This window comes from Ambystoma mexicanum, chromosome 10 (genome assembly GCF_040938575.1).
Source record: "Ambystoma mexicanum isolate Mex_15411 chromosome 10, UKY_AmexF1_1, whole genome shotgun sequence".
Taxonomy (NCBI): Eukaryota; Metazoa; Chordata; class Amphibia; order Caudata; family Ambystomatidae; genus Ambystoma; species Ambystoma mexicanum.
In genome coordinates, this window is record NC_090932.1 from 1,499,750,160 (window position 1) to 1,499,775,553 (window position 25,394).

The 25,394-nt window shown below is 47.0% G+C and overlaps 1 protein-coding gene across 1 annotated transcript in view; it reads right to left on the reverse strand.

The window, feature by feature from the left end:
* VPS37B (VPS37B subunit of ESCRT-I) overlaps positions 1-25,394 on the reverse strand; it is a 96,600-nt gene that overhangs the window by 26,873 nt on the left and 44,333 nt on the right. Inside the window, exon 2 of the mRNA XM_069619636.1 lies at positions 10,188-10,359. Within this exon, the coding sequence (XP_069475737.1) occupies positions 10,188-10,359 (172 nt within the window). The remainder of the gene's footprint in view (positions 1-10,187; positions 10,360-25,394) is intronic.

Here is a 25,394-nt window from a genome sequence, read left to right on the forward strand (position 1 = left end):
CCCAGGTGGCAGCATCACAGATGTTGCGAATAGGAACACCCCTCTGCAGGGCAGTAGATGCAGCCAAGCCCCTGGTAGAATGGGCCCGCAAGCCAGCCGGTGGGTCCTTGCCCGCCAAGCGGTAACACTCCGAGATGGCCAAAATAATCCAGCGGGACAAAGTCTGTTTCGTCACAGCTTGCCCCAAGCGCTTACCAGCGTAACCAATAAAGAGTTGAACGTCCACTCTGACCCGGGACATGCGAGAAACATAAAAGCTCAAAGCTCTCCTAGGATCAAGCCTATGGAGCCTCTCCTCTTCCTTACCAGGATGCGGAGGAGGATAGAATGCCGGAAGAACAATCTTCTGGGCCAAATGAAATTCCGTCACTACCTTTGGAAGAAAAGAAGGACGAACTCGAAGGACAACCCTGTCCTTGTGAAATACAGTGAAGGGTGGCTTAACAGAAAGTGCCTGTAACTCACTCACTCTGCGAGCAAAGTAACCGCAACCAAAAACACAGTTTTCAAACCAACGGCAACGGTACAGAGACTTAGTTGCGGGCCTTCGGGCCGAAAGCAACACCTCCATCACGTCTTCAGGGAGGTCCCAATCCTTATACCTCAACCTTTCAGAAGCCAAGCGTGAAGGTTGAGGGATCCGACCTCTGGATGGAGAACCCGACCCCCCTCCCGTGAGAGCAGATCGTCTCGGTAGGGAAGACGACGTGGAGGGCAGACGGACAAGTCGAGAAGGTCCGGGTACCACGTCCTCCGAGCCCACGCCGGAGCAATGAGGAACATCCGGGAACCGAACTTCCGTAACCTCCGCAGCACTTGCGGGATGACGGGGACTGGAGGAAACGCGTACAGCAGCGGGAACGACCACTCCACCACGAACGCGTCCCCTAAGGCTCCTCTTGGAGGAAATTCCCGCGAGCAAAACCTTTCGCACTTCCGGTTGACACTGGAGGCAAAGAGATCCACTTGAGGGGTCCCCCAAAGGGCGAAGATCTCCAGGAGAATCTCCTGAGCCAACTCCCACTCGTGAGAGATCGTGCTCTGCCTGCTCAGAGCGTCCGCCGTCACGTTTTCGACTCCGGCCAGATGAACTGCCGAGATCGAAACGTCCTGCTGGATGGCCCAGAACTCGAGCTGCATCGCCTCCCTGCACAGAGGAAGTGACCCTGCCCCCCCCTTTTTGTTGAGGTAGTGCATGGCCACTGTGTTGTCCGTCAGGATCAGGACATTCATTCCTCGCACAGTCGGCAGAAAAGCCCTCAGGGCTAGCCTGACGGCCCTCAGCTCCAACAGATTGATATGGATTCTGGACTCCGACGGAGACCAACGACCGCTGACTGTCAGCCCGTTGGCATGAGCTCCCCATCCCGTGAGGGATGCATCCGACACGATCGTCACCTCCGGCCAGGGAAGCCAAAACGGAGCCCCCTTCATCAAGTTGCCATCGACGGCCCACCACAGAAGGTCCCGGGCGACCAGGGCGGCACCTGAATCGGGTCCGACATCCTGCCGGAGGACTGCGACCATTGCATCTTGAGTGCCCACTGCAAAGATCTCATTCGCAGGCGAGCCTCTGGCACCAGAAGAATGCAGGATGCCATGAGGCCGAGCAACCTCAAGAACTCGAACGCTGGGAGCGTCTGGGCATGCTGAAACTTGCGCACCATCTGCTGAATGTGAAGAGCCCTCACCTGGGGAGGAAAACACTGCCCCAGGGAAGTGTCGAGCACTGCTCCGATGTACTGGAGCCTCTGCGTTGGCGTCAAATGGGACTTCTTTAAATTGAGGGAGAAGCCCAGCCTGTGAAGGGAGTGGCAGGCGACGGACAGATGATCCAGGACCTGCTCGGGAGAGCTCCCCCTGATCAACCAATCGTCCAGGTAGGGGTAGACGTGAATCCCCCCTTGCCTGAGATGCGCTGCCACCACCACCATGAGCTTGGTGAAAACCCTCGGGGCGGAGGTCAAACCGAACGGCAGGACCCGAAACTGAAAGTGCGAGTCGCCAACCGCGAACCTCAGGTACTTCTTGTGCTTGGGATGGATCGGCACATGGAAGTAAGCATCCTTGAGGTCGAGTGACACCAACCAGTCCTGAAGCTGAAGGGCCTGGAGGACTTGAGAGAGAGTAACCATCTTGAACTTGTCCTTCCTGAGGAGTTTGTTCAAACCGCGCAAGTCCATGATGGGTCTCAATCCCCCGTCTTTCTTGGAAATCAAAAAATAAGGGGAATACCACCCCATGTTCCTCTCCGCTACAGGCACCAGTTCTATGGCGCCTTTCTCCAGCAGGGCTTGAATTTCCTGCGCAAGGAGCGGATCCGGACACCTCAAAGAGAGGTTCCCCGGTGGATTGTCGCGAGGCCTGTGCCGAAAGGGAAGACAGTAGCCGTGGGTTATGATCTCCAGAACCCACACATCTGAAGTAATGGCACGCCACTCTACAAGATGCTGCGCCAGCCTTCCCCCAACCGGCGAACCATGGGACATGGCCTCATGACTGAGTAGGAGCGGCTGCGGCGTCACCTGAGGGCAAAGAGGCAACTGCCCGAGCGGCCTTGGCACCACGGGTACCTTGTCGTCCACCTCTGGTACCCCTGCGTTGGCCCCTTTGACTGCCAGCACCTCTCGCTCCACCAAAGGACGAGTAATAGCGAAAGGAGCCACCCCTCCACTGCTGTCCCCTAGGACGAAAAGGCGGAGGTTGGCGAACTGCAGCGCCCAACGACTTCGCTGCAGCTTTTGAGGTCTGCAACCTCTCAAGGCTCTCGTCAGCCTTGCTGCCAAAAAGATGTTCACCATCAAAGGGCATGTTGAGGAGCCGGGACTGCACATCAGGAGCAAACCCCGACTTCCGCAACCACGCAAACCTGCGTATCACGGTGCTCGCCGCCATGGACCTACTGACGCATTCAGCTAAGTCCAAACCCGACTGAACGGACTCACACATGGCATCCTTACCATCCTGGACCAAAGCAAGGAAACCATCCCGTTCGTCCCCTTCGGGAATATGTTCAGCCGCTAACGCAACACAGTTCCACAGAGTGTGCGTGAAACGTGACAAGGCACAAATGGAGTTGGCCGCCTGAAGCGCCATACCACCAGAAGAAAACACCTTCTTCGCCCAGCCATCAAAACGTTTGTCGTCCCTATCAGGAGGGATGGTAGGGTACGACGCCTGCTTTGCCGGGGCCGTGGCCGCCTGCACCACCAAACTTTCCGGAGTGGGGTGCCTGGTCAAGTAGCAGGGGTCGCCACTGGCTGGACGGTATTTCCGCGACAAGGATCTGCCCACTGCCGGGAGACTCTCCGGAGCAGTCCAAGCCGCCGCCACCCTACGCTGTAAAGCCATATGGAATGGCAGTACCGGGTCAGTTGGGGGACCAACATCAAGGATGTCCGTCAGATCATCCTGCACAAACTCCCCTGGGGGAGCAGACCATCCCAGATACTCAGACACCCTAGCCATAAGGCGCCGGAATGAGGAATCGGCATGGGAGCCAGGCTCAGGCCGACCAAATTCCACCTCCGGAGAGGTGTCCAGACCACTAGCATCATGCAGCGACTGCCTCAAATCGTCAAATTGACTATGGCCCGAGACAATGTCATCCGGCACCTGATCAGGAACCAGGCCAACCGAATCCTCATCCGCCTCCGAAATATAATCCAAGCGGTGGAAAGGCACCTGAGAGTGCCTGCTCTTAGCCAGAGCCTTCCTAGGGGGTACACCCGAGACACGGGGCACCTCCGACACGAAAGGCGTCGATGGCGTCGAGCGAATCGGCGCCGCCGTCGAGAAAACCGGCAACGGCGCCGAGAGGATCGGCGTCGACGTCGAGGAAATCGGCGTCGACGTCAGATGCAGCGCCTCCAATATCGGCGGCGTCGACACAGCCCTCGAAGCCGGAGCCCCGAGCGTGTCCCTCGACGACCTGAACGTCGACGGCTTCGACGACTTCCTCGGAGCCGGAGCTTCGAGAAAGCCTGTCGACGCCCTCGACGCCTCAGACGTCGATGTCTTCCTCGAAGACATCACAGGTGCACACGGTCTCGATCGCGTCGAGGACCGGGACCTGGAACGGGTACGGCGAGAACGAGCCTCCTTGTCCGAACGGGACCTCTCCCGTGACTCGTGCCGACCACTCTTGCGAGCGGCGTCTCTCGACCTCACACGGCCGACCCCACTCGGGGGCGCGGACGGTTGAGTACCCTGCGACTCAAGAATCGCCAACATTTACTTCCCGAAGGAAGCCCATTCCTCCGGCGTCGCACGGCTGGTGGGATAACCGACGTGCCGGGCAGAGTCCTCGGAAGAGGACCTGGAAGGCGACCGGTGACGGCGCTTCCGAGAACGCCTCGAAGAGGCAGAGGAGTGGCGAGACCGACTCCTAGAAGAAGACCGACGAGACTTCCGACGATGACGCGGAGAGTCACCCCTCGAATCATCCGTCGAAAGCCCCGCCGACTTCGACTTCCGGGGCTTGGACACCCGACCCACCGACAATTTCTTCTTACGTTCGCGTAAGGCCTTGGACGTGAGCGACAGGCAGTCGACACAGTCATCCGTGTCGTGGGCCTCCCCGAGGCACCAGAGGCAGGCGGCGTGCGAGTCAGTCACCGACATCTTGGACCCACACACCCCGCACATCTTGAAGCCCGGACGCGGGGTTGAAGACGAAGTGGAAGACATCGCTGCGAAGGAATATTCACAAACGAACAGGTTCGAAGAACCAGAAAGAACAGAACTCCAAAGAGTCGAGGCTAGAACCGAGAAACACGAAGCAACACGTTCGCGGAAAAAACGGAACTGAGGCTACTGGCGTCGTGCGTCCTACTTATCACATCGGATGACGTCGGACGTCGGAGGAGGTCCTCGACGGCGGCGCATCGACGTCATCGACGCAGGACGCAGACGCCGAAAAAGTTTCCGAAGCAGCACAGCTGTGGTGATTACTGTCATAGATATGGAATACGTCGGAGGACCCAATCCCCTCGAAGCAAGCTTTACTGCACACTCCACGACCATCAAGACTGGAAATGTATCCTTCAGTATTTAGACTGAAATACGGCTGTCAATATGGTCACATCCCGCCAGGTGATTGACTTTGGTGAAAGAGCAGTCATAGATCCAAGTGAGCGTGGACCCTTGAGGTGCAGTACAGGTTTTTTGGCTCATTGTTGTCAATCCACTTCTACCACAAAGCTGCAGTAGGTCCCTACAGCATCCAACATGATGTTAGAGGCGTTTAAAAATGGCTGCCAGCCATTCCACTGATTTTCTTTCTCATGCAACTGCCCCACAAACTACAAAGGAACGCATGGCAGATCTGCCGATTTGGTAACCCTCCTCATCTGCTTTGCAAATTTCATTGCGACTAATTGCTACTAGTACAGGGGGACCAGAATCCTCCATTGAAACCTGTAGGGGAGTACTGCAGGGAAACAGGATTTCCCTTTTAATTTTTCTGTAAACTGTTTTAATGCTGCTTAATGTATCCTAAAACAAGCAGTGTTAGTTATCTTTAGGGTTTTAAAGGTGAACTTACTTCGAGCATTGTTACTTCAGGAGAGTATTTTGACATTGCCTTGCCCAGAATTGTGGTGCCTCATGGTTTAAGCATGGCTCTTTAGATGTCCTTGCTTTGTAAGCCGTCTTCCTCCCAGGCATGGTAGGTTGCCATATATGGCAATATGATATATGATATATGATATGGCATTTGTAACGCGCCTATACACAGGTGTTTCAAGGCGCGACGAGGCAGGGAGGGGAGGAACAAGGGGATACAGACAACGATCCTACTAGGCCAGGTGTCATTCAGATCGCGCAAGTGCAGGGGTGGGGGAGGGGGAAAAGTGCAAGGGGAGGGGGGGGGAAGTGCAGTACAAGGTAGGTGGCGTAAAGTAATAAATAAATATGGCCAGCTGGTGGCAAGTGCAAGGTAAGTGCAGAACAAGTGCTGGAAAAGGGGGGGGGGGCTGTAGGGATACAGAGATAGTCCCGCAGTGCAGAGGGGTTCCAGGGCATCAGTGCAAGTGGAGAGTGACTGGGCCCAGGACCGAGGCTGTTAAGAGTGGTCCAGTTGCAGAATCAGTGCAGTTTCAGTGAAGAATATTAGATGTTCAGCAGGGGAGAGGGAGAGAGAAAGCAGAAGCAAAGAGGAAGGTTTTGAGGTGCTTCCGGAACCGGAGATGGTTCTCCTCAAGTTTCAGGGAGGCAGGAAGGCTGTTCCAGAGGGAGGCCCCTGCCGCGGAGAGAGATCTACCCCCAGCTCGTTGCTTCGAGAAGCGGCTGACCCTGAGGGAGTTGGAGGCAGATGAGCGAAGGGCTCGGGAAGGAAGATATTTGGGAAGAGAGAGTTGAAGGTATTTAGGACCCAGGCCCCAGAAGGCCTTGTGGACAATGCAGAGGGTTTTGAACTTTATCCTCGCAGCCACTGGGAGCCAGTGTAGAGATTTCAGTCCTGGAGAGATACGGTCCCTGGGCTTGAGGCCAAGGACAAGTCTCGCAGTTCTGTTCTGGATGAGTTGCAGAGGGCGGAGAGTGGAGGCAGGCAGATTAAGATGCCAAATCGCACTGCTTGCAAGAAGCCCGGGATGCGCCTAGTTTGTGAGAAATGGTTTGAACTGAGTAACGCAATGCAGTCATCCTTAATATACAAAGCAGCTTTAGTGATGTCACTGCTGCTGGTAGCACAGGGTTGGACTGCCGCTCTGTATGGATTTGTCTAGTCCTTCCATCGGTGGGTGGCTTCTGGACAAGGGGAAGGAGGTCTGCAGCCATTATGGATGTCGACCACTGAAGCAACCAATACAAAGAGGACTGTTGTTGGAATCCCCATTGGCCAGCCTAGCGACTGCAAGATTATGCTCCATCAACAGAGAACCCCCAGGAGAGGTGCCACCCACTGGATTGCTGGGCCCAACTAGTCCTTGGTGTTTCTGCTGTCCTCAGAGTCGCTGGGCCTGTATACGGTGTGCATCTTCTCTAGTGGGGACTACATTGCATGGACCAAGTCTAACCCTGGGCTGGAAAGCTCACAAGGATACCTTGTTGTCTGGTGGCTCTCCACCAAGGAGAGGAGCCAGCCTAAGTCCATACATCTTGCTTCATGCCCACTGACCCTGTGGGGGGGGGGGGGGTCTCCAACGTCATGAGAGTTCAAAGCAGTTCAGTGAGGGTCCAACTTGGTGGTGATTCGATAGATCACTGAGACAAGAATTGCCAATTCTTCAGACCCAGCTGCCAATCTTCTGAAGCAGTCTTGCATCTGCACACCGTGGACCTCCTGCAACAGAACCAAAAGTGGTCAGTTGGCCCCCAAATATTCCAACTTACCCAATGTGGTTGTTACTTCTGATTGGTTTGTAGGGCTGGGCACCTCCCTGTCTTTGTGCCTCATGTTTCACAAACTAGTGGGCACAAAGCCCACTAATATAAGCTAGCTTTGGCTTGCCATAGGCAGTGGAGCTGGGCTAGTGAAAACCTGGATACGGTCTCCCTGAAAGACCGTCGTAACAGTTTCCTGTGAAGTAAAAGGGTTTTCTTCTGGATATGAAAGATCAATGTCTAAAGCATAGACTTGAGTGGAACCCTAATTAACTATATAAGACTTTCGAGTGTCTCCGCCATCTCCTCAAAATACTGTAAAGTACTCACCTGGAATATTGGTGGACACTGTTCTTGGGTAGTTTTGGTACTACCATACAATTGGCAAATTTGCTGTACAGGTTGTTCCCACTTTAGCTGGAGGAACAGTGTTAAAACAAACACCATTTAAAAGTTTGGACAGTGTCCCACTGTAAGGAACTGGATGTGCATATAGTGCATTTACTTTAAATAAGTATGTAAACTAAAAAAAGGAATGTGGTAAGTAAAGAAGTATATTTTCAATACTCAAATTTGTGGACAAATCCATTGCTTAATATTTCAACTCTCTTCACACCAGTCCCTTCCCTTCTCTGCAAATCTAGCTTGCTAAAGAGTTCCCCTTTACCTTGTTAAAGAAAACTATTCAGAAATCATAGTTCACTGATGTAAAAGACCAAATTAATTCTTCTAGGAACCCCAAACTAGCATGACCACATCCAGAACTGGTCCACAAAGCTTGACTGATTCATGCCTCCAGCGTCACCTTGCATAAAAATCACTCAGGTTTACTGTACACCAACATCCTATTCAAAACAAACAGGAAAACCCAAGCAGCAGGGTACTAGCTAGCTCTTGTTCAAAGTGAAACCCTTAATTCCTGCCCAAGAAACAGAACATGGCCCATGCCTACTCATCTCTGGACAGAGCCAACAACCTACTTGCAGGAGTTCCAGATGCCACCATCGTCTTATGAAAGTTAAACAGCACACATCACATTACTAAATATATTCAACCACACGAGCCATATCCTTGGGGAGCTGCACTAACAGTCTGCATTACCTACAAAACGACCCCAACCAAAATGCTGCTCTACCTCGCGGAAAAAATATAGATCACCATCTCTTGGGGTGAACACTACGACCCGACATGACAGCACCAGACTGGAAACGAAGAACTGCAAGAGGAAAAGAACTGGCAACCAGATTTTCTCTGGAACCAGTTACCAACACTGATCAGACCAGCCCCCTCCAACCTACACTTCAGTAAGGACCTGAAGACCTCACCAATCGCTGATTACCGAACGTAACCCTACATATCCCCCTCCAGAGCCCTGAACCTAACCCCACTAATCCTACCTCTCCGGGCAGACTCTGGAATCTCCTGCACCATACATGTGCTTCCCCATTGGTTCCAACTAGATGCAATTTAAAAATACCATATAAACAAGGAGATTTTGTCTGCTGCCATACTGCATACAAAGGATCCAGGCTTATTGGGCTCAAACTCTGGTTTTCCCACAGTACGTGATGTTGGGAAAATCAAACACTCATTTTGTGTTTGTCGCCTGTCTCCCAACAAATGAAGACCATTTCTGGAAAGCAATGGTCACCATCCCTGAGCATGCCATGGGCGTACGCATGTTAGATTACAATGTTCGATGTGTGGACCAAAATTCCTGAGCCCACATTTCAGAAAGAATAGGTAGCTAAATGCAATTTTGCATACTGTCCTTCGATTAACCAAGGGAATAGCGAATCAATGGCAATCATTTCTTCCCAGCACACTGGATATTTTTGGGTTGGAGTGTTGACAGAGCTTACTTGCCGAGACAATTTTTGTGCATCAAAATAGTAACACCAGGTCCACCCTACCTGAGACTCCGTGATCTCACGACGGGTCTTCTCCTGTGCTGCCAATTGCCCACCATTCCCTGTTAGCTGCTTTTTTCTCGGCTTCCCTCAGTGTGTTCTCCCCCCCCCTACGATTGTAAAGCACTCTGCTGCTTCCTGAAGCTAGATTCATACTCAAACACCCTAACAGTAAAGGAGAACAATTTGGATTTGAATTACATCACCCCAAATTGTGCGAGCCTGGATTTCCTCCATTTTTCGGACAAAATAGGGAATTAAACTCCCACAAAACAGTGCTAAATTAAAAAAAAAAAAAAACAGGGCCATTCTGTTCCACCTGAAACTTTTAGGGGCACTCTGTATACAGAACAATATTTATAACCCAAAGACAAGGAATTATAAAATGTAGTTTGGCAACTTGGTTATAATACTTTGGTGGTGTGTAAAGAGCTATACATACACAACCTTTTGCATCCCATCTATATCACGGACCAACATGGAAAGAAAGTATGGCATTGCCAGCCATGTGCCCGCTGTTCCCACTCAGCTGTTAAGCTCCAACCCAACCCCTGTACCAGCATCCGACCATAAAAGCCAGTGGTCGTTTCCCCAGAGTAAGTTTAAACCCCATTTCTATCACTTCCAGTGGTGGAAGAATGTTTTTCTACAGCATTTAGTTCGCACACTTGATCAGACTGGTTTAAAATTAAAATGTAAAAAAAAAAAAAGTCCAATGCATATACAACTCGGAAAGCGAAGGTGAAATGAGGACACAGTAAACCAAAGTATTCAGGAAAAACAGCACATTTGTAAAGAGGGCTTCAAACAAGCCATTTTTCTAGCAGATGGGATGGTTTGGTTAACAGCGGGACACATCCCCGTGCTCTAGTATAAGAAAACACTGATCACATTTGCTTTTCATTGTCAAAAACTGCCAAATTAAAGTTAGAATAAGTTGAAAGTTTTTACCTAGCTTGGTTTTCTTTATCTGGTGTGCCTCAAAGAGGACCTGCAGTTCTTGATATTTCTGCGTGAGGTTCGCTTTCAGACTGTCAATTTGCGGCTGGTACAAAAGATTTTCTTCTGCGAGGCTGCGGTTTCCAGCTAGGGTCATATCTTTGGTAAGTTGCACATTCTGAACCTGCCACAGTGGAGGGGGGAAATGTTGCTCGATTACAAATCAGATTTTCTCGGCCCACGGTTTCAAGATACAGTAAATAAGGGTAAAGCTGTTAGAAGGCATTTCCTTGAATATTGCGACACAGAACTATTATGAAAAATATTTTGAGACAAAGTACTCAATTAGCATGAACTACAGCACATCAGACTGCTTTATGGAGTCACATATGTGGAAACAAATAATCGCTCATAAGTGTGCATGTTTCCCAGTCCTTATGAACACTAAAAAGCATAAAGACTGCCTGTAAACGCACAAAAAATTGCCTACTTGTAATAGGATTGCGATGCCTACATGTATAATAAGATCATTGTGTTGTAGGAGAACAGTCAAACGCTCGTAGCTTTCATACCACACCAAACTTACCACTGGAAAAGCAAAACTATGCATTCCCGAGGAGTGCTGAATGATTTCTATTTCCACATATGTTACACTGGGTGAAAGTCATGAACGCTCCAGAAGAGTACATTTTCAGGCCAATGTCAAAAGGTGTTTTGTATAGTGCACAGCTGTCACTGAAAAGACTTTTCAGTGCTGAAACCTTGTCGAAAATGCAATGCACGGATGCACAGTTCAACAATCGAAAAGGCAAGCGCTGGATGACTGTAGCCTTAGATGCATGCTGCTTGTAGGTCGCAACTATTAAGGGGAGAAATCGCGCCGAAAAGCGGTTACACCTTTGCAGGGATGGAAATTCAGATAAGCAGGAGCTAAAATCAGCCAAGGGTATCCATCATCAACCAGAAGCTACCACTGGGGGGGGGGATCAAGGGGCTAGTGCATAGCGTTCTGCAGATTCTATTTCCACATAAGAAAAACGTATCAGGTTATCCATTATGATCTCTTATGCTTTAAAATGTCATACGGTGCTTAATATGTGGGGGTGTTTGCCAGGGCTCAGCCCTGTCACTTATTTCTGACCCCCAGCAATCGTCTCAGACTTATAATGCGTTGTTTTGGCAACTTTATTTTTAACTACCAGTCACACTGAACACCCTATAGATTCCGAGCAAAAATGATGCTCGTGTTCAAGACGCACAAAAACATGTCAAGACGCGAGCATGTTATTTGTGTATGTATATTGACTTACATCTGCCGTAGTGAGTACATCAACCACAATAAAACAGTGGCAGTTGCAGCTTTAACCCCATATATGTCGACAGGATGGACAGACGGCGTGGGTGGGGCAAAGGTGACCAAGTAGCTGCTGATCCTAACGTTTCGGGGGCGCGTTAGAAAATATTTGAGCCCCAGCACTATTTTTTTTTACAACCCAAGCACTGGCCATAGAGATGTGCCGAAAGGTTTTATAGATTGGGGATTTGGAATAGAGTTAAACACATAGTTGTGAATGTTGGGCATCAGTTGGCCTTGGGAGGCAGAAGTAGCTCCTGGTAGCTGTTGTGTCCAGTTAACCAGCTGCTAAATAGCTGCCGGCTATCCTCAATTTCGAACCCTGCCTTGGTCATGGAGACTGCCGAGATAGGGTGAAAGGTGCTACCTACACGCTGGACTGATATCTCCTGCTCCATGTTGGGAGGCTGCAAAAAAAATTAGACAGGCATTTGAGATTTGTGGTGGCCACTGCAGTCCCTGTAAATAGTATGTTAGATAACAAGGTAACTAATGTTACCTCACAGAACAGATGTAAGATTGCTGAAACTAAGTGCCAATAAGTGCATGGGATCTAGGAGTGAAACTTTACAGGGCGCAGACGAGAGTGCCTATAAGAGCGTAAATGCATAGGAAAGTATTATAGAATTGCTGCGCTTTTCTGAAACTGCATAGGGGCAGAATCGGTCATAGATGGCGTGTTTTAAACATTTGAATGTTAACATACAACAAAGTTGTACAGGCATAGTTGAACATATCCGACCACATACAAGTGTGTGGGCCTATCTAGATGTTTTTAGTACAGTGTCATTTTGAGGCCGAATTGCGGGTAGCCTTGTGGATGGTTTCCAAAGTGCAACTCAGCTATGTGCAACTCCGCTATGTTCTACTCAGATTTAGGTCCTGTCCTAAAGCGGCTACATCATGCAGCTTTGCGATATGTCCTGTTATAGAGGCTCTGTATGATGTGGATGAGAGCACTGGCCCAAGATTAACGATTGGTGCGATGTCACAGAATGTGGTGGCTATTTAACCTTAACCTGCAAACAACTCTCAACCAGTCACCCACTGAACCACATCTGAAGCAGGCAGCAGCCACCTGCCTTCCTCGTCACCAAACATGGATCACTTAAATTAAACCCTTCATCTGCAGACATCTTTCATCAACTCTTACCACCTATTTAACCAGGTCTCCCATCTGGTACTCGAGAGCAACCACTCCATGGTTTCAGCATAAGCACTTATGAAATTAGGTGTCCTGGGAACCGACCTGGTGAACAACATACAGTAAAAACAAACTGTGCCAACCAATCACACCTGCATGCAGGCAATAGTATCTCCTTAGCTGCCTCGCACAATGGATCTAATAGCAACTGCATCTGCTCGCCCCTTAATCCACCCATACCACCACCTTCCAACTTGCTGAACCTTCAAGCACCAAACATCCATGTGAATGGCAAACTGTGCTATAGTTCTCCAGATGCCGGGTTTGTGCAATCCCTTTATTTCACTGATGGAATAAAATGTAAGTTTTTCTGTTAAGTATTTGATCATTGTTTTCTGCTTTTGCAGTGCTATTCAAGTCACGTAAGAAAGGTTCCGAACAAGCTTTCCAAAGGCCAGGATACATTCTCGCTCACACATCACCTTACTAGGTGATGCTGTGGCCTGGCAAGGAAAGAAACTCTAGGCTTCTCGTTAAAGCTGAAGCAGTGAAACGTGAAGGCTCGAAACTAGCATGCGCTCTCATTTTATGTATGTTATTTTGGTGTAATACCCAAGAATACCTACCTCATTCAGTCACACGAATATGCAATCTGCTTACTCGACAGCCTCTCTTTGTAAACGTCTATGCGTTTAAGAAACAGGAACATGGGCTGAACAACTTCTCAGAGATAAAGTCACCAATGAGAAAATGGTGGCAGAGACAATGGGTGCGGCAAATAGTAGTGCTATCCCTGCTCAAAAATCACAATTTACCCAAACACAGTTGGGGAGTATAGAAAATGGGTCTGAAGAAATCATGGAGTCCTGTCCATTAGATAAGAACATAGAAAAACTCCCCCCTTATGCAGAAATTGCAAAACTCCAGCACGATAGAATTTTGGTATTAGAACAAATAGTACTAACTGCAAATTTAGCTCCTGATGCCATACATGTTGGAGAACAGATGGCACATGGGGATATTCGTGACTCTTTGACATATAGAGGGCCTGATAGCCCCTCGGATCTTACAGACCTTATTGACTTGACTGAAGGAGCCAATGGTGAAGCACCTGAATCAAATAAAAATGATAATGAAGAACCTGTGGCAAATCAAACATTATATTTTATGTCCCGAAAAGCAAAAAAACTTCACGCAAGAGCAAAAAAGAGACAAGCAATTAGAGGAATTCAAGCAACTTCACCTCAGGTGGTGGGCACTACAAATAATAAAAAAGAGAACAAAAAAAAAAAAAAAGGATTGGTGACAGGAGATTTCTTCAAAAAGAATAAAACTAGTGTAAATAAAGTGAAGGATGCACCACCAATTGACCAATTTCAACTAAATAAGGAAAGTCAGGTACACTTGGAGGACAATGACAGTTTAGTAGATGCTAAAGACACTACGAACATATCAACACCTCATCTTATACAAACACAACTTCAACGTTTCTTTGAGAGGATGGATAAGAAAATATCGTCCTTTACTCAATCATCTCAGGGTACTGGGCAGTTGATCAATGACACATCTCAGACCACAGCTTTAGGGTCCAATAAGGACATATTGACTGTACAAAGAGAGGAAAAAGAACCTGCGACACCAAGGGCAGGTGGGCATGTTAACCCACATGTAAATCCATTACAAATAGATGCACACTCTAAAGAGAAATCGGAAACAGAGATTAAGTCACAGGGTAGTTGCAAGGCTAATGGTGGAATTGACTATAAACAACTGTCGCCCGAGATGAAACTGGTGATGGGCTGGACGGTAGACCCAGCAAAGGTTGAAAAACCAAATTTAAACCGCGCATCACTAATGAAGGTATTTCACCAAATTCCAAACCTACGCAACCTGGTATCAAATGACATTGATTGGGTCAGGCTCCCTTATGTTCCAAACTGTAGGATGTTATGCAAATATCAAAATATAATAATTGCATCGCTAATATGGCAACACGTTAAAGATTTCGAATTGTTGGGCTATGAATTGTCGTTGTACGCTTCAATGGAAGAAGCGAGTGGATTTGTTGAATATCAGCCATCATTGTGCCACAATGATTCTAATGTGGAAGGGCGAGAAAGTGAAATTGCAAGAATCCACGTAAAAATAAGGGAACAATCAGAGGCAGTCGCCCAGATGGCCACCACTCTCGCATTGCTTGAGCCACTAATAAAGACTCTAAATAGTGAGCAATCAGGAAAAACAAACCTATAACATGAGCCTTTGAGTATATGCTCATGGAACTGCTGTGGTTTGAAGAACTTGCAGGCATGGTTCCAGAAAATTCATCGGGAGAAATTGCCTGACTTAATTGTGGTACAGGAAACAATGGCACTAGCGGATGTTTACTTAGAAGGATACATGGCATATTGTGCACATGCAGTGAGGGGCAAAACGGGGCGGCCAGCTGGTGGATTAGCGATCTTTGTGAAACACCTATATGCGGTTAAAGTACGGCAATTTTTTACATCTGCTGAAATACTTGCAATAGAAATTAGATCAAGTAACATCGGGTACCCACACATATTATTAACATCTTTATACTGGAATCCGTCTACAACCACTTTAGATACCATACTAGAAAAATTATCGAATGTGATGGCGGCAGTTATAGAAGAATCCCCCAACGTGATGATCATCATAGGTGGTGACTTTAATTGTATCCTTGACAAAAGCAGCGCAGACCGAATGATATTTAACCAGGGTTACATTACACCCTCCGTGGAAAGGGGACAAATCTGGTTAAAATTTTTTGAACAATGGGACATGAATATTATACCTTATTCTGTCAAAGAGCCACTATTTACTTGGTCGCGCGGGCCTAAGAAATCCACAATTGATTATATTGTGATGTCTGGACCAATAGCTAACACTACATCCCTGTGCACAATTACACATTCACAATTTAGTGATCACTGCATATTGGAGTGTTACTTTGAATGTCCTCTCCAAAGATATGATGTACTAGTGCCACTTGCACTATTGGAAATAGATCGTCAAGAACTATCAATACGATGGAACACGAGACTATATAGGGAACTTAACTTCTTGGTGAATAGGGACATGGTTAAAATGAATCCACAGTTCTTGAGTACAGGAGAGGCTAATAATCTAGAATCAAAGAATGCTAATATGATACACAACCATATTGAACGGTTAGCAGCGCAAAAAGATAACACACAGAAAAAGAAAACCCAAAAGGGATTATATAATGCAGAAATTGCCATTAGGAAAAAAACCAAGAATCGAGAACTGCGCAACTTACTAAAATTTGGGAATGGTAATTTCGGTAGTACAAACTATAATGAAAAAAAGGCTATTATGAGTAGCTATAAAAATGACCTAAAACAAATAAAAATGGTAAAATATCAAAAAGTTAATCAGAACATGATATATAACTTATGCCAAAAAAATACAAGAGAAATTTGGGCATTGTTAAGAGATCCCGCAATGATGGAAGGATCGTCTCTGCCTTCGGCTGTCAGCGGTGAAGCCTGGACAGAGGTATATAGTAATAAATATGCGATGCCATCAAAATTTAAAAATATGTATACCGAAGTTAACATGACAGATTTGCCAACTAAATGCCCATGGGGACTAGAAGATATTGAACTGGTTATAATGAACCTAAAGTCATCTAAGGCGGCAGGTCCTGATGGAATTCCACCCTGTGTTCTAAAAGATGACCCTAAGTTGTGGGCGGCTATTACACTGAGAAGCATAGAGTGTGTGCTGAAAACTAAGAGAGTACCGACATCATGGCTGTCGGCGATTGTGATCCCCATTCACAAAAAAGGGCCACTAAATGATCCAGCAAATTTTAGACCGGTGGCACTTATAGATGTAACAGCGAAAGTGTTTGCTGCTCTTATTCTAAAAGATTTAAATGTATTCATCACAAAAAAAGAAATTCTATCCCGTTTCCAAACTGGATTCAGGAAAGGGATGGGGACACAGTTAAATGCGACTGTTCTGGCTCACTTACTAAAGCTAACGAGGGTAAAAAATCATGGACCGATTTACATGGCTTTGCTCGATATATCAGGAGCATTTGACTCAGTGATTAGGCAGATACTATGGAAAAGAATGAAAGAACACAATATACCAGCACAAATTATAGCAATGATTGCATTACTCCATACGAACACGACTTATAGGATAAAGATAGATCAAAATGGATCGCTTACTTCTCCAATTAAAACATATATTGGCGTGAAACTAGGATGTAATTTGGCTGCCACATTATTCAATCTGTATCTAACAGAAATTGGTGCAATATGGTCAGGATGTAATGCCTTTTCAGTAAAATTGGGTTTACTCCGCTTGAATTGGATGGCATTTGCGGATGACTTGATACTATTTGATCCTACTCCTTTTGGCCTTCAAAACAAAATGACATGCTTGGCAGAATTTTGCGCTAATCACAACTTGAAAATAAACACAAAGAAATCAAACATCATGGTCTTTACAAATAAAAAAAAGACTATTCGGTATAATTGGAACATTGATGGGTTATGTATACCAAGGGCACTGGGCCTGATTTATTTGGGGTATAATTTAACAAATGCTGACTCAATCGCAAAATGGCAGTCGGAAATTAGCACAAAAGCACTGCCACTTATCTCTCAAATGAAACTAATATATAAGAAATTTTGTCAATTCTCATTGATACCACTGATTGATTATTATATTCTTAAAGTGGAACCAATACTCATTTATGGGTTAGATTTATGTACTCTTGAAATTGGCAAAATCCTTAATAAAGTACAAGGAAAAATATGGAAACAAGTATTGCGATTACCGATGTCATTGCCCAACGTGATAATTATTCATGAATTAGGGTTAAACTCATTAGCCTCAAATTATTTGTGGCGCAAAATTGCCAGTTATGCAAAGATGTTAGACCCAGTACCAAATTCATTGTATGTAGATCTGGGTGAAATGTTAAAACTGGGAAATCCTAAATGGATAGAAGTTGCAGGACAACAGTGTATAATAGCGATGGAAAGATTTGCAATGAACTCAGTGGACTTAATCACACGACCACAAACAGTGAAGTTAAAACTACGTGAATTTGATTGGGCAGATACAGCCGACAAAATTGGGTCCTATAAATTGTATAGAGAATATGCAAAATTCCGTCATCCCAGAAAACCAGTACTGGGATATATCACGCAGATACCTGGTCAAAAGTTTAGAGAGAACTATATGCGTTTTAGATTCAATCTTTTTAGAACGAGAGAGAGGATTAAAAACTGGAATCAGATGGTATCAGTTTATGTAGAAGGTTGCAGATTTTGTAATGTAACAACAATTGAGACCTTGAAACATCTGGTCATTTACTGCCCCTATTTTTCCATGCAGAGGCAACTTTTTCTGGGAAAATATCTGAATGAATCTAATAACCATGACCTTGAATTATTATGGATCCAATGTATGTGGGGAGTAAGGAAATCATTGATTGCTGATCTGCATTATTTCTTGATTGTCATCGAAAGTAAATTGGAAAGAGAAGCGGATAATGAGATGATGATAATGATGTGATTGGGCCTCAATGTTAACTGCTACCTAATTGTTCTCTGTGATAACATTTCTTTTCTTCTGCTCTGTTTTTATTATTACGTAAATGAAATTGTTATACTAGAGTAACATGAATATGGTTTGATTTATGTAATTTTTACGTGATCTTATAAAATTTGGTTGTTGTAAAGATTTTATTGAAAAACACCACAATAATTTAATTTAAAAAAAAAAAATAAAAAAAAATTAAAAAAAGAAAAACCCAGTATTGTGACATAGGAGTTTCATCAATAATGCGTTACCACTTACCAGCATTGCCTCAATATTTCCAACCCAAGGTAGGGATCTAGATACACTCCACCATGCTGCAAACAAAGCTTTGTACAGCCAGGTTTAAGCCTAAGGGGTATGGGTGGAGAACACCCGAGAGGTGCGCATTTGGGAGTCTACAAAGAAAATCTTACATGCAGTCACACTAGCATTTTTTGGATGATAAATCGAAAGACTAAAATTGCTTTCATAACCGGAATGATCGATCTGGCATTGAATTAGAAGGCGCAAAACGACGGTCGCTATGAAGAACTACACTGATCAAAAGCAGGAAATAAATCCCCTTTTGAAGTCATGAGACTCCAAGAAGGGGGAAAAAAAAAACATTGCCAAAACCGCAATCGGGGGAAAAAAGCGTTATAAAAGTGCGTTTATGGTCGACAGAAGGATTTAAATTGAAATGCCTCTCCACAATCTAACCAGTGGGCTGAAAACTTGGCCTGTTGGCACTAGGTTCTATAAGTGGAGTGTTAAGTGGGAGCAGTCGAAGAAGCGAGGTGTGGCTCCTGACGTGTTAAAAGCAGATTCACACACTTCAAACACTGACTGTGCTGATGGACTAGACGAGTTGGAAACATGGGGTGTGTTGGTTGCAGTATGCGGCCTCGATCCCATGTAGGCTGCTTCTTTGGGAAATATACCAAAATGTCGCCTTCAGAACTCAGAATGCCGAAAATTCATTATATTATATATATATAAAAATAATAAAAGTAATGGGGGGTTTCCCCACGCATATGCATGTGGTGTAAAGGGGGTTAAAAAAAGATGGCATTTTCGGGCGGACTTCTGGGGGGTTGCAGGAATGACAGATCCATTCTTTGCACACCAAGGAGATGCATCGAACCAGCATGTGGTAAGTGACTGCAACGCTTTGGGAGTAGGAAGTAGATGAGTGGTTGGTCTATATCGGCTGCTTTAAGAGTGCCCCCTTTGCCTCTGTCCTGGCGGCCATCTTTCTCTGCTTCTCTCTTCCTGAATGTAATCTGCATCCTTCCTGCACAGAGACCACTTGGACAGCAGTCCAAGGTCTGGCAGGTGCCTTGTGAGTGCATTCCTTTGATTTCAATCAGATTTTGTGTGCCTTTTGGAGGGATGTGCGAGTATATTGCAATCGTTTTTTTGGGCTACAATTTTCAGAGGGATTTGTGGTTTCCCTTTGACTCCCAATCTGTTTTTTTGTGCTAGTCTGCCTGCAGAGTGCCCTGGCTTGGTTCTGTAGTCTCCTTTGTTTCTGGCTTTTCCCCTTTCCCCACCCAGCCCTTTAGCAATTAATTAAAGTAATCAGGTGTCCCTTTATGCACTAGCCCCGTCCCAGCTGGCACCCCGACCCGCATCGTACCTGCAGCCAACCACCTCCCCTCCCCGCCACAAGCCTGGATTGGTCAGAGTAACCCTTTTTGACGACCCCCAGGGTATACCCTGCTCAGACAGCCGTCGGCCAAGGGCTCCGAAGGTAAAGGGCGGCTCCCGAAGAAGCAACTTCAGTCTGTTTGCCCGTGTACGCCTGAGGAGTCTCCCGCAGTCAACCAGCAGCTACGGATAAGGTAAGTGTAGTTTGGGCAGGGAGTACAGCCATTAGTTTACTCCAGTAAAGCACCACCACTCTTATTACCTACTAGAACATAGATCATTTTGGTCAGTGAGCCATATCTTCCATTTAACCCATCTGTGGTAGTGGGCCATGCACTGCATTTAGCCCATCTAAGAAAAGGTACTGCCACTAACCCTATTAAAAACTCACCCTTCTGCATACTCCTTCTCAAACTCTGAACTAAACACAGCCATACCTCTAAAGCAACACACATACTTGCCAACCAAACCACAGTCTAGCTCAAAACCACAAGGCGACTACCAAACCGGAAAAAAAAACCTACCCCCAGCGAATGGTGTCAAACTGAAGCTGCCAACAGCGCATCACAGTTCTTGCTCTTTTTGCCCCTCAGTCCTATTAAATTACCCGCCTCCTTCCTTGCTTTACAGATCCGCATGAGGACCAAGAAACCATGCAGGTGGCAACAGTGTGGAGTAATAGGACTTTTTAATATACAATATCATACATACTTTTTATTTCCAGGCTTACTGAATTTATTTAATCACAATAGAAAAAAACCCTTTTTCTAATTAAAAAATTGAAGAAAAAAGCTAGTTTTTAAATGTGTAACAAAAAAACCCCACAATACAAGTAAAGTGCTAATCTGTTTAGGACCTTTTATTGACCAACCTACCCATAAGTAACTCACCATGACTGAACTAACCCTCATAAATGAAGGGATATTTGTACTAAACGCAGCCGAGAGTCCCATGCCATTTGGCTCAAAGTACCTTCTAGATGGAGCGAAAAGGGCATAGTCATATGGTCTCTGTGCTCTCTTTCTCCTGTTCTCCCATTCGTGGTGGCACCTGCTGGGAGGCCCTCCTGGCTTCCTTCCACTCCTCCAAGGCCATTATTAATGTTTACCTTAATGGCACTGTCCGGGTCCAAGGACCTCAGGCCAACCTCCACCTCTTTGACAGACGTTTCATGTGACTCAATTTCCTTTCCCTTCCTCACCTGCTGTGCCCTCTCCCTTCTTTTGCTTCCTTGCCTCCACCCTCTGGCACTATCATCTTCCTTCTTGGCTACCTTGCCCTCTCCTACCTCCTCCACCCTCCCTCTGGTTCCTTCACCTCCGCCGGGCGTACCTCTAATTTGTACCACCTCCCCGAAGTCTTTCAAGGATGGCAACCTTCACCACTCTTCACTCAGCTGTCAAACACTACTGATATCGGTAGTCTCCTGGAAGAACTGGACCTTGATCTCACGAGACATGGTTCACGGCCAGCTCTGTTACAAGCTTTGACTTCCCGCCCTGATGGCTACAAGATCCTTTCCACACCCATATCCAACTGTCGTGGTGGGGTGTAGCCTTGATCTTTCCGGAGTGGATCCCCGCCTCCATCATTCCTATGCCGGCCTACTCCTCCTTTGAATGCCTTGTCAGTCGGCTCTCTCTCTCTCATGGCCACTCTCACAGTTGCCACCATCTACTGGCCCCCTGGTTAGATCACCTGCTTCCTCTCGAGTGTGCAAACCTCTTCCTTCCTCCTGGCCTCGACCACTGAAGAACTCCTCTTTGGAGACTTCAATATCCATCTGGATGCCTCCTGTCCCGCCAAGGGTCTCTTTCGCGACCTCTGCGACTTTCTATACTTTTTTCTGGCCCAACTCACTCTACAGGGCACACTCTTGATGTTCTGATCTCCTCAGACCGCCGCCTCTCTAACCCTCTCACCACTCCTCTCCCGGAGTGATCAATTTCTCCTCATCTCCATCTCAATACCCACAGGCCAATCCTACACCCAAACCGCCACCCACCTTCTCTGTCATTCGACCTATGAAGCGTGCGTCAGTTGAGGCTTTCGCCGCATCATTCTCTCCACCTCCTGCACCTCTGGCTAACTCACACCCCGACATAGCCCTCTGCATGCTCACTCTGCTATCTGATACTCTTGATGTACTTGCCCCCGTCATGAGGATCTGCATGAAGCCTAAAATCAAGTGCAACTCCTGGTACAACTGACCTCGTCACCTTTAACCCAAGTATAGGGTGGCAGAGAAGAAACGGTTGGCATCTTGTACATCCTCTGACTAACTGGTCTGCTGCCTGCTCCAAAGGCAATACCGACTCTGTCCTTACTAAGACGTGACATCCAAGTCTGCGTTTCTGCCGAATCGAACTCGGCCGAAGTCTAAAATCTGCAAAGCATTGACTAATCCCTCCACGGTCTCTACCCCTCCTGTCCCTTCCCAGGCCCTCCGTACGGCCCTGGCTTCTCACTTCATCTCTAAAACCCAGGACATCCTGTCCACCCTCTGCTTCTCCCTCCACTCGCCCCTCTTCCCAGCTGCCACCCCACCCCCTTCTCTGCTTCTTCCCCCGCGAAGAGGTTTCTAGAAACCAAGTCCGATCTATGAAACCTTCATCTAAGCAGGTTCTTCCCTGTTCTTTCAAAACCATCAAGGGCCACATTGACACCCTCACTCCAGCATTGGCGGACTCTTGCAACCACTCCTTCGCCTCTGGAACCTTAAGCACTCTTGTGCACCCTCTCAAGAAGCCCTCAGTCGACCCCAACCTTCCAGCTAATTATTGCCCGATCGCTCTCACTTATTTCCTAGACAAACTCCTGGAAAAGTTAGCCATCTCCCACCTTTAGCTTCACACTGAATCTGTTGGTTGTCTCCATGACCATCAGTCTGGCTTCAGAGCAGCTAGAAGCAAGGAAACTGCTCTCTCCTTAACATCTGTGAAGACCTGATCTCCAACCTTGATTCTAACCTCCCCTCATCCTACTGGATCCCTCTTCTGCCTTTGACACCGTCAACCATGCCATACTGCTCAACCGGCTCTGTGATAATCTGGGTCACTGATCAGGCTCTTGGCTGACTTCTTTTGTCTCGGACCAACCCTCCCAGGTCCAGTTTTGGGTCCTTCTACTCCATCTCTCCCGCTCTCCACCTGTGGTGTTCCCCAGGGGTCTAACCTAATAATACCTGGCACCTCTCGCCCTCCGCATTGCTGCTCTCTGCTCAAACTTCCAGTGCTATGCAGATGACACCCAGTTCGCCTTCAGGCTCCCCTGTGCCGCCTCATGGCCAACTGTCAGCAATCCAGGAGTGGTGCTCCGCCTAGGTCTGCCTGAATGCCTGTAAGATAGATCCTCCTAATCGGCACACATGCACCCCCCTTTCCCACCACTCTGACCGGCCTGTCTTGGCTGCCCTCCTACTCCCACCTGTGAGGCTAAGAACCTTGAGGTTACCTTTGATTGCACCCACTCCTTCTCCCCTCCCATTTCTGACGTCTTCACCTCCTTAGAGATATTCTTCCTTTCCTCTCCTTCCCCCAGAAGCTCACTGCCTCCAGAGCTCTATTTCTCTCTAGGCTAGACTACTGTAACAGCCTCTTTAAATTTACCCTCCTCGACTCTCCGTCCTCTGCAAATCATCCAGAACAGGACTGCGAGACTTGTCCTTGGCCTCAAGCCCAGGGATCGTACCTCTACAGCACTGAAATCTCTTAATTGGCTCCCAGTGGCTGCAAGGATAAAATTCAAGACCCTTTGCATTGTCCACAAGGCCTTCTGGAGCTTGGGACCAAAATGCCTCCAGCTTTCTCGTCAGAAGTATCTTCCTTCACAAGCTCTTGGCTCTCCCTCCGCCTCCAACTTCCTGCGGGTCAGTCGTTGCTTTAAGCAACGAGTTGGGGGCAGATCTCTGCCTTCTGCCGGTGCCTCCCTCTGGAAAAGCCTCCCTGCATCTCTAAAACTTAAGGAGAACCATCTCCGGTTCCAGAAGCAGCTCAAGACTTCTTTGCTTCTACCTTCCGTCTTCCACTTCCCTGCTGATCTCGTGTTTGAAAAGGCACTGTTACCTGGCTACCCTCTGAATCACGGACCCAGGTCCCTGCCCTTCCAGTTGCACACTTGCACTGCCTCCTGGGAACCCTGCATTTGGGGGCTGAATCTGCATCCTACAGTCCCCCTACTTGTCTGCACTTAACCCCTCCACCGCCACCTGTTGGCCGCACTATTTTCCCAAGTCTTGATCCTATGTTTCGCACTTCTCCTCCTCCCGTTTCCCTTGCACTTTCCCCTTCCCTCTCCCTGCACTTCCGTGATCTCAAAGTCACTTGGCCTAATAAGATCGGTGTCTTATCCTCCCTTGTTTCCCCCCCCCCCAATGCCTCGTCGCACCTTGAAACACTTGTGAATAGGCACGCTATAAATAAATGGTCTTATGCCAATGTTTCATGGACTAGAAGCCTCCCTGAATGATATTGCCTCCCTTGTGTAGGCAATGCAGCAAAGATGAGAACACCCAAACTCAGGTTAACCAAGCTCAAGGGTAGAAGTGCCATACACTCAGACACCCAAGAATCTTATTTGCTAAATTAAGAGCTGCTTTCTGAGAGGAATTTCTTCAATGTCTTACGTTCAGTAACCCAGTCCCAATGGCACCCTATAGAAGGGCACAAGTGTAGATTGATCAGGCAAAGATTTTGTTTTTCAAAGCTAACAATTGCAAGGGCTGGGGATGGAATCCTCTCCAGACACTCTAAGTTGCAAAAATGGTATCGAAATTGCTGTCATCAACACTGCTCCCGTGGCCCAAGTACCTGGTTCGCTTGACACAAACTGATGCCACACACTACTTTTAACTCTGCAGCCCAGCTGGTGTCCTACAGATGTAGGAGACACTAACTGGGGGAATCTGTATAAAAGGTGGATTATTTTAAAAAGAAATACGTTTCAAGTCAAATGGGTAATAGTTTATGGTTAGAAAGCTACAGTGTCGTCTTCTGTGAAAGTTAGATTTGCTCAGGTTTTGGATTAGCTCCTTGTACTTCAGATGTAACCTGCCCCCCCTCCCGACCGTGGTTTCTTGCTCCAATATTTCAAGCCCTAACACATGGGATTAACATGGTTAATAGCTGCACCTTGAAATATTATCATCAGTCCTCGCTGCGTTACATCGAACAACGTGGCTGCACGTCCCAGTAATATCAGAACATTAAAGCAATGACGTTAAAACACAATGGGCACTTTTGTTGTTCAATCTCGTTAGTCATATCCATGGTTTAATTTTCGACGTTCCAAAAGATCGAAGCTCCAACAGGCCAGAATGCCAGTAGAGGATAATTTGTGCCCCAAGGTGAAAATGCGATTGGATAAAATCGACAGGTGGTGTTACTACACTAGAGTTGGAATTGATTTAAGCATTAGTGAATTTAGAAACTAGCTTTAGGTAACCAATTTCGTTCATTTTTAACTTAATGTTTTACTTGCAATA